Consider the following 17,194-nt stretch of genomic DNA (forward strand, 5'->3'; position numbering starts at 1 on the left):
TCTATACTCAAATTGTTTTATTTGAACTCAAGGTTAAAGGTTAAAACCTCTACAGGATTGGTGTCCCTCCCGCGGGACAGTTGAGCTAACGTAGGCTAATTTTGATTAGCATGAGGTTGTAAGTAACAAGAACATTTCCCAGCACATAGACATATCTGATATGGGCAGAAAGCTTAAATTCTTGTTAATCTAACTGCACTGTCCAATTTACAGTAACTATTACAGTGAAAGAATACCATGCTATTGTTGGAGGAGAGTGCACAGTTATGAATTTGAAAATATATTACTAAACCAATTAGGTACATTTGGGCAGTCTTTGATACAACACTACAAAAATGCAATGATTCATTGGATCAGTCTAAAACGTTGCACATGCACTGCTGCTCTCTTGTGGCCAAAATCTAAATTGCGCCTAGATTCCTAAGTCATCTATTGGCCTTTCTCTTGCATTTCAAAGATGATAATGTGTTATATTCTCCTACATTAATTTCACATTTCCACAAACTTCAAAGTGTTTCCTTTGAAATGGTATCAAGAATATGCATATCCTTGCTTCAGACCCTGAGCTCCAAGCAGTTAGATTTGGGAATGTCATTTTAGGCGAAAATTGAAAAAAGGGTCCGATCCTGTGCAGACTATCAACTTTAATTTGAGGGTATTCTCCCCATATCGGGTGACCCGTTTACAAATTACAGCACCTTTTGTACATAGTCCACCCATTTTAGGACATCAAAAGTATTAGGATAAATTCATTTATGTGCATTAAAGTAGTAAAAAAGTTATTATTTTTTCCCATATTCATAGCACGCAATGCATCCAAATTTGTTGCATGCATTTGCTGTTTGTTTTGGTTGTGTTTCAGATTATTTTGTGCACAATAGAAATGAATGGTAAATAATGTATTGTGTCATTTTTTAGTCACTTTTATTGTAAATAAGAATAGAATATGTTTCTAGACACTTCTACATTAATGTGGATTCTACATTAATGTGGACCATGATTACGGTTAATCCGAAATGAATCTTTAATAATGATGAGTGAGACAGTTACAAACAGACAAATATCATACCCCCAAGACATGCTAAACAATAAAAGGGGAGGTTAGCAATTCTGGGGAGGGGGTATGATATCTGTGAGTCTGTAACGGTTTACCCGATATGGATGAAAAAACCTTCAAATTAAAGCTGACAGTTTGCACTAAATCCAAATTATAGAGGTTACTGTATGTCATATGGATCTTACAGGTGAGAAATATCCAGCATGCGCAGGTGCGTGCACACACACACACACATACACACACACACATACACGCACACACACACAGTCTTGTTTCACTAAACTTGCGGGGAGGGGACACATTGATTCCTATTCAAAATCCTATTTTCCTTAACCCATAACCCTTACCTTTACCCTAACCTTAACCCCAAACCTAACTCCTAACCTTAACCCTAAACTTTTAAACCCTACTTCTAACCCTAATATAATTCTAACACTAACCCTAACCCCCCTAGAAATAGCCTTTTGGTCCCCACAAGTATAGTTAAACATGTTGACACACATACACACACAGTGTGTTGAATGTATGCCATGATGAAGGGATCCTTTCATTTTCTGTCTTCAGCGTGGTTGTGTGGGTGACAGTGTGACGCATCGCCTGAGGAGCAGCTCAGACGTCTCAGGGTTGGGCTTCAGCCAGAATTGGGTGCTGACAGACCCTCTCCAAGGGATGTTACTATGGAGTATCTACACAAGTCTATATTTCTTAAAGTGGCCTTGTGATTTTGTCTACGTTTGCCTTCCCTAGTATTTTTCTCTAATAGTCTTTAAAAGAGGCACATTTTGGATCATCAACAAAATAGTTCTAGGGGCAGTAGTTTTTCCTAACCCAGTAATCTGACCAGGAAAAACCTCATGTCCTAGTTATACCTTGTAAATACGCAATAGTAGTTTTCCCTGGTCAGGTCCCATGACGTTATGTAGTTCTAATTAAACAATAAGGCCTAAGGGGGTGTGGTATATGGCCAATATACCACGGCTAAGGGTTGTTCTTAGGAAATTATCATTACAAACTGGTTGGTTCGAGCCCTGAATGCTGATTGGCTGACAGCCGGTGTATTTCAGACCGTATACCATGGGGAAGACAAAACATGTATTTATACTGCTCTAATTACGTTGGTAACCAGTTTATAATAATAATAAGGCACCTCTGGGATTTGTGGTATACAGAAATCTCTAGATAATGCCATTGTGTATTTGGATGCAGTCTATCACAGTGCCATCCGTTTTGTCACCAAAGCCCCATATACAACCCACCACTGCGACCTGTATGCTCTCGTTGGCTGGCCTTCACTTCATAATCGTCGCCAAACACATTGGCTCCAGGTCATCTACAAGACCCTGCTTGGTAAAGTCCCCCCTTATCTCCGCTCACTGGTCACCATAGCAGCACCCACCTGTAGCACGCGCTCCAGCAGGTATATCTCTCTGGTCACCCCTAAAGCCAACTCCTCCTTTGGTCGTCTCTCCTTCCAGTTCTCAGCTGCCAATGACTGGAACGAACTACAAAAATCTCTAAAACTGGAAACACTTATCTCCCTCACTAGCTTTAAGCACCAGCTGTCAGAGCAGCTCACAGATCTCTGCACCTGTACATAGCCCATCTTTAATTTAGCCCAAACTACTACCTCTTCCCCTACTGTATTTATTTATTTTATTTATTTTGCTCCTTTGCACCATATTATTTATATTTTAACTTTTAACTTTCTTCAAACTACAAATCTACCATTCCAGTGTTTTTCTTGCCATACTTTATTTACTTTGCCACCATGGCATTTTTTTGCCTTTACCTCCCTTATCTCACATCATTTGCTCACATTGTATATAGTGTTATTTTTTTCTACTGCATCATTGATTGTATGTTGTTTTACTCCATGTGTAACTCTGTGTTTTTGTATGTTGTCGAACTGCTTTGCTTTATCTTGGCCAGGTCGCAATTGTAAATGAGAACTTGTTCTCAACTTGCCTACCTGGTTAAATAAAGGTGAAATAAAAATAAAAAAAAGCAATAATGCTTGAGGGAGTGTGGCATATGGTTAATATACCACGGCTAAGGCCTATATCCAGGCACTCCGCATTGGGTCTTGCATAAGAACAACCCTTAGCCGTGGTATATTGGCCATATACCACACTCCCTCAGGCATTATTGCTTAAATAATTATTGCTTAAATTCTGTTGTGGCAACATTATGGAATCTCAGTACATGACTGTAGGCGCTCAGTTTTAAGTTGGCCATGCTCCAATCTATGGTGCTATCAGGTCTCCAAAGACTCATTTGGTTTGCAAATTCACATTTTACATAACTTCTCGCCTCACAAAATGTTCTGGAATGTGCTGTGGAATGTGTGTGTGTTTGTGAATGTTTGTGAGTGTCGGTTGGCTTCAACGTAGGAACATGTTGAAATGTGTGTAACGGTTTTCAGTGTTACTTTCAGTGTGAAACAGAGGAACAACAACACACACACCACCTAAGCCTGATCTGAAGGAGAAAATGGAGACTACATTAACAGTCATCCCATTCAGTACATACCAACAAACAGGAAAAAAAATCCCATGTGTGTCTTCAAACCCATATCCTCTACCATTACCACTCACTGTTTGAACTGAGCATGCTGTGGGCAGTATGAATGTCTGAAATTATTTAACGGATGGTTATAGGCCTATTTGTACAGATAACCTATAGGAAAAAGATAGCCCTGAACCCCAGGAGAGGATATGCTGACTGTATATATGTGTGTGCGGGGGGGATGAAATTTCAGTCAAATGTGGAACAGTGGCACTTCCTTTCATCAGCTGTCTTAAGTTTAATACCTGCAACCCCCCTCCTCCCCCCTCCTTCCTCACCTCCTTTCCCCCGCCTGGCCTGTCCCATATCCCCCTCCCTACCTCTCTCCCTCCTCCTGCCTTCCTGCCCTGTTGGGAGGAGGAGTGCTTCCTGTCATTGGGAGCCTCTTTGAAAGGAAAGGCTGTGATAAAACCAGGCTACTGTCCAGGAGATGGCTCCATAAAAACAGAAACACCAAACACACAGGCAAGAGGGCGTCACACACAAACACACAATCCAGGAGGAATTATCACACCCTTACTAGAATGACACAGAACTGTGGGCTCCCGAGTGGTGCAGAGGTCTAAGGCACTGCATCTCAGTGCAAGAGGTGTCACTACGGTCCCTGGATCAAATCCAGGGTGTATCACATCTGGCTGTGATTGGGAGTCCCATATGGAGTTGCACAATTGGCCCAGCGTCGTCTGCATTTGGCCGGTGTAGGCTGTCATTGTAAATAAGAATTTGTTCTTAACTGACTTTCTTCGTTAAATAAATAAAATACAGCACACACACTGACAGATAACGTGGAGTTTAATGCAGCAAGTTCACCTACTGAAGAGGAGTTTGTGCAATCATCCCACTCAGAAAACCCTAATTAATGTCTTACTATTGTATATGTTAACTCTATAAATACAACTGCAGAATCTGATGCAGTGTTTTTAATGTAATATTTACTCCCATATGTTTTTCTCCTAACAGAGACAGGAAGGCAGGGCTTCTCTGTGTGGGTGGTGGGGGGGTAATAGTAATTACCTGTGGTTAATATCCTCTTGGCTTTGTAGTTACATGATGGTGGTTTTCGATAGGCTACCTCTTATAAAGCACGTTCAATGTCCCGATAGGAAGATTGATGTGTGAGGGATTGTCCCTCTCATTCAGCGGCCTGCATACAAGGCAGCCTTTCTTCTTTACAACACCTCATCAAGCTACCTTTTTATTTTGCACCTTTTTTTGATGAAACAGAGTCAACATTTCCCCTCATCTCCACTACTCACGAACTAGCCCTACTATCCGCACAACACTTTCCTGTCAGATGACCAACACCATTCTTCAAACAGCCACGCCTTCCTAAACCCACCTTGACAACCAACAACACTAAGACACACACACACACACACACACACAGACCTACACACATACACTACTACATTCCTAAATGTTCCCATTCTTTCCAAACATCAAACCATTGAAGTCAATGTGTTGTGGCCATGGATGGGAAAGATTTATGACACAACAAGGAGTGGAATTAAAGAGTTTGAGACAAGATGGAACAAGACTAGGTGGAACAGACTATTCACTTCACCGGGTGACGCAGTGCTGCCTGGCTGCTGCCTCATGCTAACTGGTTCTCAATAACTTTCCCAAGATAATGCCATTACTTTGAAGATTGTTTGAGCTATATGAAATTGGCAAACAATTTGTCATTACTGTCAAAGTGGTTCAGTCATCGCAATTACTAAATCACTCATCTGACTGAGCGAGGTTCGAGTATCCAAATAACCTAGCTACAAATCCCACAAGGCATTTCAGCTCACTTGCATCCATGACAACTACTTTGTGTTTGCATTTTAAGAGTGAAATGCTCAATCAGTATATCAACGTATCAGTCTCTCAAAATCAATACATTTTTTGTGGTCGGCTGGTATAGCACAGCAGAATATAATCCAGCTAATAACTCGGGAGCAATTCAAACATACACTACTACACTACTAATAGGCTTCACTACTACTACTACACATAGACATAATCAAGTTTGTGGAGAGTGATGGGGTGTAACATGGAGTCCTTCTCCACTGGCCCTGGCCCAGTGGCACTATGTGAAGGCCAGCCTATAGGCGTCCCAGGACAATGTGTAGGACCCATAGGAGTGGACGCACCATGGACGGACAGCCCATATTATTTACTGTGTTCCCTTGCCCACTGAAGACAGGCTATAAAATGCCATTATCGAATTCCATCAGGGGCCTGTGAAATCTGTGCAGGCACACAGAGGAAAGGCCGTCTAAGCGCTGGGACAGACACACGAAGCACACAAAGACACCTTTCCCTCACTTGTCCAGCTGGGCAAATACACTACAGTGAGTCACACACACACACACACACACACACACACACACACACACACACACACACACACACACACACACACACACACACACACACACACATTGGGTGTATTCTCTCTCATTCTCCCTCTCAACCCACTCAGCTACCATCTACCTCACATATAGTATTTCCCTCTGTCTCCCTATCCTTGTCTTAGACAGATTCAATCAAACTGGCCCTAGTATGTTTGTGTTTTTTTTTACTTTACAAACTGCTGCCCTTGTGCATACAGGAAATGTATTATGAAAACTAAAACATACACCTATGAGGAGTGTAGAAGTATTTGGCATTTTTTATTTGACCATGAAAAAGGTGTGTTTATGCTTTACTAAATACTGCAATGTAGGTTTGATTCTCCCTGTCCATTGAAATATGCTCACCTTGCAGTTCATCTTTAACCATATTGTTTCATCCTGAAGCCATAGCACTTTAGTCAAACTACATTGAACAAAAACATCAACGCAACATGTAAAGTGTTGGTCCTATGTTTCATAAGCTGAAATAAAAGATCCCCAAAATGTTTCATATACACAAAAAGCTTATTTCTTTCAAATGTTGTGCACAAATGTGTTTACATCCCTCTTAGTGAGAATTTTTCCTTTGCCAAAATAATCCATCCACCTGACAGAAGTGGCATATCAAGAAGCTGATTAAACAGCATGATCATTACACAGGTGCACCTTGTGCTGGGGACAATAAAAGGCCACTAAAATGTGCAGTTTTGTCACACAACACAATGCCATTGATGTCTAAAGTTTTAGGGAGTTTGCAGTTGGCATGCTGACTGCAGGAATGTCCACCAGAGCTGTTAACAGAGAATTGAATGTTCATTTCTCTACCATAAACCGCCTCCAACATAGTTTTAGAGAATTTGGCAGTACGTCCAACCAGCCTCACAACCGCAGACCACATGTATACCGTTGTGTGGGTGAGCGGTTTGCAGATGTCAACGTTGTGAACAGAGTTCCCCATGGTGGCAGTGGGGTTATGGTATAGACAAGCATAAGCTACTAACAACAACACATTTTATTCATGGCAATTTGAATGCACAGAGATACCGTGACAAGATCCTGAGGCCCATTGTCGCGCTGCATGAGATAAATGGTGGCATTTTTTTTAAGGTATCTGAGACCAACAGATGCATATTTGTATTCCTAGTCATGTGAAATTCATAGATTAGGGCCTAATGAATTTATTTAAATTGACTGATTTCCTTATATAAACTGTAACTCAATAAAATCTTTGAAATTGTTGTATGTTGCATGTTGAAACCCTATTTCACCTGAGCTTCCTAACATACAGTAGATATGATGTGGCTATATGACCATCAAGGGGAGAGAGCGGAGAATCAGAGAGAGTCAGGGGATTAGTGGTATACTCCCAGAGAAGACTTGCTGGTGTATTCTCTGCTGAAAGGATGAAACCCCCTGAGTACAGAAGAAGTGATGGAATTATAGGGGGTAAATGTTAATCCCTGATCAAACCCCCTTCACTCCTCTTTCATCCCTGTCTTCTTACTGCCCCGTCACCGCAGGCAGTTTCATCTCTTAATTGAGCCTTTTGTAATCATAATTGAATAATTAAAGGCCTTCATTAAAGGCAAACACATTATGTTGATGGGTTCTGACAAGACAAAGACCCGACTGTATGCATGATTCAGTGAGATGAACACACACACAGCAGCAAACTCATAAGCACTCAAAATAATGCTATGTAACAGTGTTGCTTCAGTGTAAGTGTTGCATCCGCCCCTCTCCTCGCCCCAACCTGTGCCAAATCAGGGACCCTCTGAACACATCAACAACTGCCTCCCACAAAGCACCGTAACCCATCGCTGCACAAAAACTGCTGCCCTTGCAGAGCAAGGGAAACACATGCTTCAAGGTGTCAGAGCGATCGATGTCACCTATGGAAACACTACTAGCGTGCACCACTAACTAGCTAGCCACCTCCGCTTTCTCCACAGCAACCAGTGATACGGGTCAACAGCATCAATGTAACAACATTACTTCTGTCCCTCTCCTCACCCCAACCTGGGCTTGAACCAGGGACCCTCTGCACACATCGACAACAGTCACCCTCGAAGCATCGTTACCTATCGCTCCACAAAAGTCACGGCCCTTACAGAGCAAGGGAAACAACTATTTCAAGGACTCAGAGTGAGTGACGCCACTTACTAGCACGCACCGCTAGCTATCCATTTCACACCGGTTACACTTGTTTGGTGTTGCTTTCATCCTTGTACAATACAGTGCCTACTTTATACTCAGTAGTGTTTAAAATGATCCCTTTCGCTTTCTTTTTTAGGAAGCCCACCATTGTGCAAAGAGGGACACGCACACGCACACACACACACACACACACACACACACACGCACGCACGCACGCACGCACGCACGCACGCACGCACGCACGCACGCACGCGCACGCGCACGCGCACGCGCACGCACACACACACACACACACACACACACACACACACACACACACACAGGTCCTGACTTTGGCCTGTCTGTGCTCACTCCATAACCTCTGACATTTAAACAAAGGGAGGCAGAGAGGTCTTGAACTCTCACATAAAAACAACAGAAAACAGGAAAGATAGCCACACACAGACACAGACACACATACACACAGATGCACACAAACCCCCCCACACACACCCCAGGGCCCCCTGAATGCCTATCCCAGATTATGAGAATTTAGAGAAGTAACATGATCAAGTTCCACACTGTGACAGAGACTCTATTCCAATCTACCCCCTGGATGGATCCTCCACACACAGGTTGGCTGTGTTGATACTAGTGCTGATACTTTCTGCTCTCCTGTAGGCCAAACATTCTATTCTGCTGGTGTCATATGAGGAAGACCTACAGCCTTCAGAATATTTACCTCATCAAATTTGTGTTTGGCAAGGTGAGGATGAGTCATTGCTAGCTCATCCATCTGAAAGGGAAACAATGAGGGCTAACCGGTGTGAATATAGTGGGGGAATTACACCTCTTCGCCAGTTATTGGGAACAGAGGATTGAAACAGAACACCGGTCAAAAAGAAGAACACTCAATGCTCTATCTCTCTCTCTCTTCTCTCTCCACCGCCAGGGCCGTCCACACACACCTATCAAAGGACATTTTTGTAGTCTATATCCTGTGTTCTCATTTTCTCTCTTTCTCAAACTCCCTAACAACTGATACTATTTTGTGAAGACAATCAACTGCTGTAGACTACAATAAGAGACAATTAGTTTATAAACAGAACTTAATTCGTTCATGGTGTTCGTGGAAAAATAGATCTTGTTCTCTTCAACTGAAAAGTGTTGTGATGGCCACTATGCACATTTGCACAAACATAAATGTAATTTCTCTGTAATAAGGACACTATAGGACCTAATGTGTTACCAAAGGAATGCCCATAGTTTTGATGTAGAAATATAGGCTAATTGTATAGTAAGTAGTATGTTGTTGTTCTGTCCCTTCAGAAGTTGGTGATTGTATTAAGCAAGTTGAGACCGGCTGTGGCCTTGCTCGCCTTGACAGATAATCCGTCTTCATTTAAGGGAAACACTGTGGGGCTGACAGCGCCTGAAACCCAAGTGTCTTCACGATTAATGAAGATATATAGGTCTTTCACCTGGAAGAACTGAAACTAACCAGCACACTGTGTAGCCTACTGCCATGAATTTGAACTCGCCTTTATTAAACCAAAACAAAAGGCGCTAAAGGGTAGAGCCTTGCATAAAAGTTTGTAGGTCAACTGGATAAAATTGATAAATATAACACCTTTAATAATTTTCCCTGTCTTTTCACGCAGCCTGGTCTCATAGACTAAATGTAACATAGTAAATGTAAATCCGGGGCACTCAAATTAGTAAATAGTAGGGTACGCCATACCGGTAAAACATGAGCCTATCACAATAATTAAAACATCAAGAAAAGTGTAGGCTATTCAGTGTAGGCTGCAGCACCCCCTGAAAAATCTGTAACATATTTTACAAATTGCAATTCGGAAAATGTAAGAATTTTAATTTGCAACATATTATACGGAATGGATGATTGATATCCACAAATGAATACATACCATATGAAACATAACGTAACATAATGAAACGTAACATATCATAGTAATTGGAGTGTCCCAGATTTACATTTACTATGTTACGTCTAGGTTGGAACACTTATTTTAGCTCATATTCAAATGAGCATGCCAGAAACTCCATGTGTCCAGAGACAGAGTATTATCATATGAAATACAGTGGTGAGGGTAGATAGGCTACATAACAATAACAACTCCAGTTATTTTCTCACACCCATTCTCTTTCACTCCATCTCACTCAAACAGGCATTAAACAGGCTCCCGACTGGTGCAGCGGTCTAATGCACTGCATCTCAGTGCTAGAGGCGTCACTACAGCCTGGTTTGAATTCAGGCTGTATCACAACCGGCTGTGATTGGGAGTCCCATAGGGCGACGCACTATTGCTCTGTGGTTGGCTTTTGTAGACTGTCATTGTAAATAAGAATTTGTTCTTAACTGACTTGCTTAGTGAAATAAAAACATTTAAACAATGTTGTGTGTTAGCTAAGGGCAAAGCCTCCAGAAAGAGAGAGGGCCTTGTTGTACTCCAAGGCCTGGGTAAAGCCTCCAGAAAGAGAGAGGGCCCTGTTGTACTCCAAGGCCTCGGTAAAGCTTCCAGAAAGAGAGAGGGCCCTGTTGTACTCCAAGGCCTCGGTAAAGCCTCCAGAAAGAGAGAGGGCCCTGTTGTACTCCAAGGCCTGGGTAAAACCTCCAGAAAGAGAGAGGGCCATGTTGTACTCCAAGGCCTGGGTAAAACCTCCAGAAAGAGAGAGGGCCCTGTTGAACTCCAAGGCCTCGGTAAAGCCTCCAGAAAGAGAGAGGGCCCTGTTGTACTCCAAGGCCTGGGTAAAGCCTCCAGAAAGAGAGAGGGCCCTGTTGAACTCCAAGGCCTGGGTAAAGCCTCCAGAAAGAGAGAGGGCCCTGTTGTACTCCAAGGCCTGGGTAAAGCCTCCAGAAAGAGAGAGGGCCCTGTTGTACTCCAAGGCCTCGGTAAAGCCTCCAGAAAGAGAGAGGGCCCTGTTGTACTCCAAGGCCTCGGTAAAGCCTCCAGAAAGAGAGAGGGCCCTGTTGTACTCCAAGGCCTGGGAAAAGCCTCCAGAAAGAGAGAGGGCCCAAGGCCTCAGTTGTTACTGGGCCAACTGTACTGTCCTACTTATTCATGCATCTATTCATTTTTCATGAACAGTTTTGCCCTCAAATTAACCTTTAAGACAGATAATTATGTTTTAAAGTAATTATTCACATTGTATCAGTTACCCAGATCTCTACTGAAATGTGTCATAGGCTTTCATCATTAGGCCTCTTGTGATCCCTTTTAAGGATCAATTTTCATTTTGACTTTGGTTATTAGTTTCTAAACACCTCACAAGGTCAGGGGGCCCATATTGATAGACAGAGCTAAATCCTTCATCTGAAGTCATTCAGAAAGAAAACAAACACGATGATGAATAAATACACAGTCACACACACACACTAAGTACATAAACAAACAAACTGGAGGGTGAGAAGGGGCACAGAGAATCCAATGGAATCGGGCTCTTCCTGTGGAGAGAGCTCTATGATAACAACACCAGCACTCTGATAAGGACACACTCTTTCTCTCTCTCTCTCACACACACACACACACACACACACACACACACACACACACTGAGATGATTACAATAACACCACCAGTCTAATGAGGAGTGTAAAAATCCTGGCTCTGCACAAACACACTCAAACACAAGCTTTTCCAGTCTGATGAGTCAAGTGAGGAGACAGAGCAAACACGTCACTTACACTGAACACTGGCCATCCCAGCCCAGGCAAAGGGGTCCAGACCAGGGAAGAAGGGGGTGGCCTTGCCCAACATGCAAGCCCCCTGAGTGGACACGTCAAAGAGCGGCCGGGGGGCCAGAGCCTCTATACAGTCAAACATGCTCCTCGCTCTAGCTCCACACACACAATAGTTTGACAAGCAACCACAACAGTCTTTCTCGGCTGTGGTTGTTCAGCTGAGCTCAGCTAGCAGTGACGTCTCAAAGGAATTTCCACACAGAACAAAACAAGAGCAGCTCAGAGAGCAGCCCAGGCTTGTGGTTGTTGTCGGAGGGGACCTCCGAGCCCCAGTCAGGGTGAGCCTAGTCCTGATGCTGTTGGTCTATTTCAACCCCTGCTTGGTTCCACTCTGATAAAGTCCTTGACTGCCTTCTCTCTCTCTCTCTCTCTCTCTCTCTCTCTCTCTCTCTCTCTCTCTCTCTCTCTCTCTCTCTCTGTGTGTGTGTGTTGGTCTTAGAGTTGAACAGCTTTCTTTCTTTGGTTCTGGTCTTCTCTTGAGCTCTTCTCTCGAGCTCCAGACTGCTTCCCACTCTCTCACACTCAGTCGTCAGTCTCTCGAGCTCTCTCTCCCCTCTGAGTGTCTCTCCTTCGCGGCTGTAAATGATCTGAACACCCCCTTCTCCTCAGCTCTCTAGGACTCTCACACACAGCAAGTGACACTGTGGAGCGAACCAACTGCCTGTTCTCTCAGCAGAGACAGGGGAGGAAGAGAGGGGAGGAGGGGGGAGGGACCTAGAGAGCCAGGGGCGGCCTCTCGGAGTCAGGTTGGTCACAAACTTTCTCTTGCTCCTATTTTCTCTGTCGGCTTTCCCGCCCTCTTCATATTTCATATTTGACAAATGAAAACAAACACTATGCCTCCCTTTCTTTCTTCCTCTTTCTCTCAGCCCTCCTCATTTCACTATTTTCTCAATTGAAAATCATCCCCCCCTCCTCAATCAATCTATCAATCACATGTTTTATAAAGTCCTTTTTACATCAGCAGATGTCACAAAGTGCTTTATAGAAACCCAACCTAATACCCCAAACAGCAAGCAATACAGATATAGAAGCACGGTGGCTAGGAAAACTCCCTAGAACCTAGGAAGAAACCTAGAGAGGAACCAGGCTCTGAGGGGTGGCCAGTCCTCTTCTGGCTGTGCCGGGTGGAGATTCTAAGAATACATGGCCATTTAAGGCCAGATTGTTCTTCAAGATGTTCAAACATTCATAGATGACCAGCAGCAAATAATAATCACAGTGTTTGTAGAGGGTGCAACAGGTCAGTACCTCCAAAAATGTTGAGAGGAATGTGAGATTTGATATAAGCTGATATTTCTTTACATTTTCCAGGTCAAGGTTTGGCTTTTTCAAGAGATGCTTTATTACTGCCACTTTTAGTCTGTTTGGTGTACATTCGGTGGATAGGGAGCCGTTTATTATGTTCAACAAAGGAGGGTCAAGCATAGGAAGTAGCTCTTTTAGTAGTTTAGTTGGAATAGGGTCCAGTATGCAGCTTGATGGTTTAGAGGCCATGACTATTTTCATGTATGTGTCAAGAGATAAAAAAAAATGTGAGTGTCTCCATTGATCTCAGGTCTTGGCAGTTCTGTGCAGACTCAGGACAACTGAGCTTTGGAGAAATAAACAGATTAAAAGTGGAGTCCGTAATTTGCTTTCTAATGATCATGATCTTTTCAACGAATAAGTTCATGAATTTATCACTGCTGAAGTGAAAGTTATCCTCTCTTGTTGAATGCTGCTTTTTAGTTAGCTTTGCGACATTACAATTTTTTTTATGTTGGATTGCTCTTATTCTCCTCAATTAGGTTGGAAAAATAGGATGATCGAGCAGCGGTGAGGGCTCTTCGATATTGCACAGTACTGTCTTTCCAAGCTAGTCGGGAAGACTTCCACTTTGGAGGAGCACCATTTCCGTTCCAATTTTCTGGAAGCTTCCTTCAGGGGTCGGGTATTTTCTGTATACCAGGGAGCAAATTTCTTGTAACAATGTTCTTTTGTTTTTAGGGCTGCGACTGCATCTAGGGTATTATGCAAGGTTAAATTAAATTTGTTGCGATTGCAAACATAATAAAATGGTGGTCCGATAGTCCAGGATTATGAAGAAAAACATTTAGATCCACAACATTTATTCCACGGGACAAAACTAGATCCAGAGTATGACTATGGCAATGAGCAGGTCCGGAGGCATGTTGGACAAAACCCACTGAGTCGATGATGGCTCCGAAAGCCTTTTGGAGTCGGTCTGTGGACTTTTCCATGTGAATTAAAAAAAAATATATATATATATATATATATATATTTTTTTGTATTATCTGCCATGACTACAAGTTCTGATAGGAATTCAGGGAACTCAGTGAGGAATGCTATATAAGGCCCAGGAGGCCTGTAAACAGTAGCTATAAAAAATGATTGAGTAGGCTACATAGATTTCACGACTTATTTTTTGTAAATTGAAATTTGCTGTCATAAATGGTAGCAACACCTCCGCCTTTGCGGGATGTGCGGGGGATATGGTCACTAGTGTAACCAGGAGGAGAGGCCTCATTTAACACAGTAATATCATCATGCTTGAGCCATGTTTCAGTCAGGCCAATCACATCAAGATTATGATCAGTGATTAGTTCATTGACTATGACTGCGTTGGAAGTGAGGGATCTAACATTAAGTTTCCCTATTTTGAGATGTGAGATATCACAATCTCTTTCAATAATGACAGGAATGGAGGAGGTCTTTATTCCAGTGAGATTGCTAAGGCGAACACCGCCATGTTTTGTTTTGCTAAACCTAGATCGAGGCACAGACACGGTGGCAGACTCCACTAAGCTGCTTGGCCTGCACCCTATCTCATTGTGGAGCTAGAGGAGTTAGAGCCCTGTCTATGTTCATAGGTAAGATGAGAGCACCCCTCCAGCTAGGATGGAGTCCGTCAATCCTCAGCAGGCCAGGCTTGGTCCTATTTGTCGGTGTGTCCCAGAAAGAGGGCCAATTATCTACAAATTCTATCTTTTGGGAGGGCCAGAAAACAGTCTCCAACTAGCGATTGAGTTGTGAGACTCTGCTGTAGAGCTCATCACTCCCCCTAACTGGGAGGGGGCCAGAGACAATTAATCGATGCCAACACATTCTAGTTGATTTACACGTTGAAGCTATGTTGCGCTTGGTGACCTCTGACTGTTTCATCCTAACATCGTTGGTGCTGACGTGGATAACAATATCCCCATACTCTCTACACTCGCCAGTTTTAGCTTTAGCCAGCACCATCTTCAGATTAGCCCAGTGGTTCTTAACCTTGTTGGAGGTACTGACCCCCACCAGTTTCATATGCGCATTCACCAAACCCTTCTTAATTGGAAAAATGGCTCTCTTCACCTTGAATTCAGCGAGCGCTGTGTTCTTGTATTGTCCATCTCCATGCAGCTTAAGGAAGTGTTCTCTTAGTTTTGCCGGTGCTAGACTAGAATTGCTCAACTTGGCATTGCAAATCATGCAGTTAGGACGCTGACTCTCATCACGTTCCGTTATACATGTGAATCCATATTGTACATATTCGTCCGACCACTTTCTTTTTTTGCTCGACATAGTTAGTATGAAGGGATTAAAATATTAAGAAAGAAATCACACGACGTACCATCACGACAGTCACAATTCGACTACTGAGCGCGCCAAATTCCCTGCAGCACAGATAGGCCAAGCGATGTTGCGTGATCATCTGCAGCCAATGATGGCCAAGCGGGGCGTGTCATCACGAATCATATGAGTCGGGTGTGTGTCTTGACCTCCGCCGAACCCCTGAGACTGACTCACCGAACCCCTGGGGTTCGATCGAACCCAGGTTAAGAACCACTGGATTAGCCTTAACGTCGGTAGCCCTGCCCCCTGGTAAACAGTGTATGGAGGATTCTTTTTAAGTCTAATATTGCGGGTAATGGAGTCGCCAATGACTAGGGTTTTCAGTTTGTCAGAGCTAATTGTGGGAGGCTTCGGCAGCTCAGACCTGAGAAGGCTCGGCCTCTGACTCCGACTCGTTGCTTAATAGGGAGAACCGGTTGAAAGTTTCTGTCGGCTGAATGAGTGACACATGTAGAGCATGCCGACAGCTTTTCTTTCCAGAAGCCTATTGAAAATAGTCAGACTGCGGGGGGGATTTATACTACTATCTGTACTTACTGGTGGCACAGACGCTGTTTCATTCTTTCCTACACTTAAATTGCTCTTGCCTAATGATTGCATCTGAAACTGTGCTTCCAACACAGCTATCCTCAGCGTAAGGCGATAGTTCTCCTGTATATTATGAGTACAGCGACTGCAATTACTGTAGATGGCATAGTGTTAATGTTACTACTTTGCTTTTTTCGGCTGGTGGAGGTCCTGTTGAACAACGTCTAGATAAAGCGTCCGGGGTGAAAAAGTTTAATGAAAAAAGTTGAGCGAGGACAAAAACTAAGATATTTGTAAATGTATTAAAAGTAAAAACTGAAAAGTTTGGCAGATAGCCAAGTAGCAACAAACAGCACAACAGCACGGAGACTAGTCCGGAAGTTGAGACCCATACAGACTTGAGGTTCCTCTCTAGGGTTCCAACAACAAAGTTATTAATGTGTCCCAAACACCACTTCATAGTGTACTGAGTCAAAACACAATGTTAAGAGAAGAGTGCCATCTTATTGTAAATTAATGCTGAGACTAAGTGTACCACACTTAGCTTGCATTAAGTGACAGATGGATCATTTCTGATGGTCACTGCATGTAGGGTGAAGGCACCACAGAGACTTCAGATGACATTGCCATGGGGAGGAAACCACAGACATACAGTTCAACCTGATGACCCAGAGAGGGGGTTTAATGAATTACACAGTATTGTGCAACTTTCCCAAGTAAGTGGATTATGCAACAACTGACCATAGCTTACAGCCTGACTGTCATTTTAAGGTGGCAATCTGATATTTACTTCCTAATTTCTATATCATGCTTTTCCTTTGTTCTCTGGCTGACTATGATAAATCTTTCACCCTTCCCATCTCATCTCTATTTCACACACACAGTAGTCATTAGCAGACACTCTTATCCAGAGTGACTTACAGGAGCACATTAGGGTTAAGTGCCTTGCTCAAGGGCACATTAACAGATTTTTCATCAAGTCAGCTCTGGGATTTGAACCAGTGATCTTTCCGTTACTAGCCCAATGTTCTTAACCGCTAGGCTGCACACACACGGTCTCATTCTCCCTTACCTCTCTCTCTGTTTTTGCCTCACTCTCTCGTTCTACCCTCCTTAATGATGTCCTGCTTTTATTGGAATGAGTCTCAG

General features: G+C 43.2%; 1 protein-coding gene across 2 annotated transcripts in view; it reads right to left on the reverse strand.

Annotated features, from left to right (window-relative positions):
• LOC115150491 (retinoic acid receptor gamma-A) overlaps positions 1-17,194 on the reverse strand; it is an 80,592-nt gene that overhangs the window by 15,699 nt on the left and 47,699 nt on the right. Inside the window, exon 1 of one of the 2 annotated variants that reach the window (XM_029693853.1) lies at positions 11,846-12,590. The exons of the other annotated variant lie outside the window; for it this stretch is intronic. Coding sequence (XP_029549713.1) covers positions 11,846-11,984 — 139 coding nt within the window. The 5' untranslated portion in view covers positions 11,985-12,590. Of the gene's footprint in view, positions 1-11,845; positions 12,591-17,194 lie in introns of those variants that run through there. 2 annotated transcript variants of the gene reach the window in all.

This window comes from Salmo trutta, chromosome 16, assembly GCF_901001165.1.
Source record: "Salmo trutta chromosome 16, fSalTru1.1, whole genome shotgun sequence".
NCBI lineage: Eukaryota > Metazoa > Chordata > Actinopteri > Salmoniformes > Salmonidae > Salmo > Salmo trutta.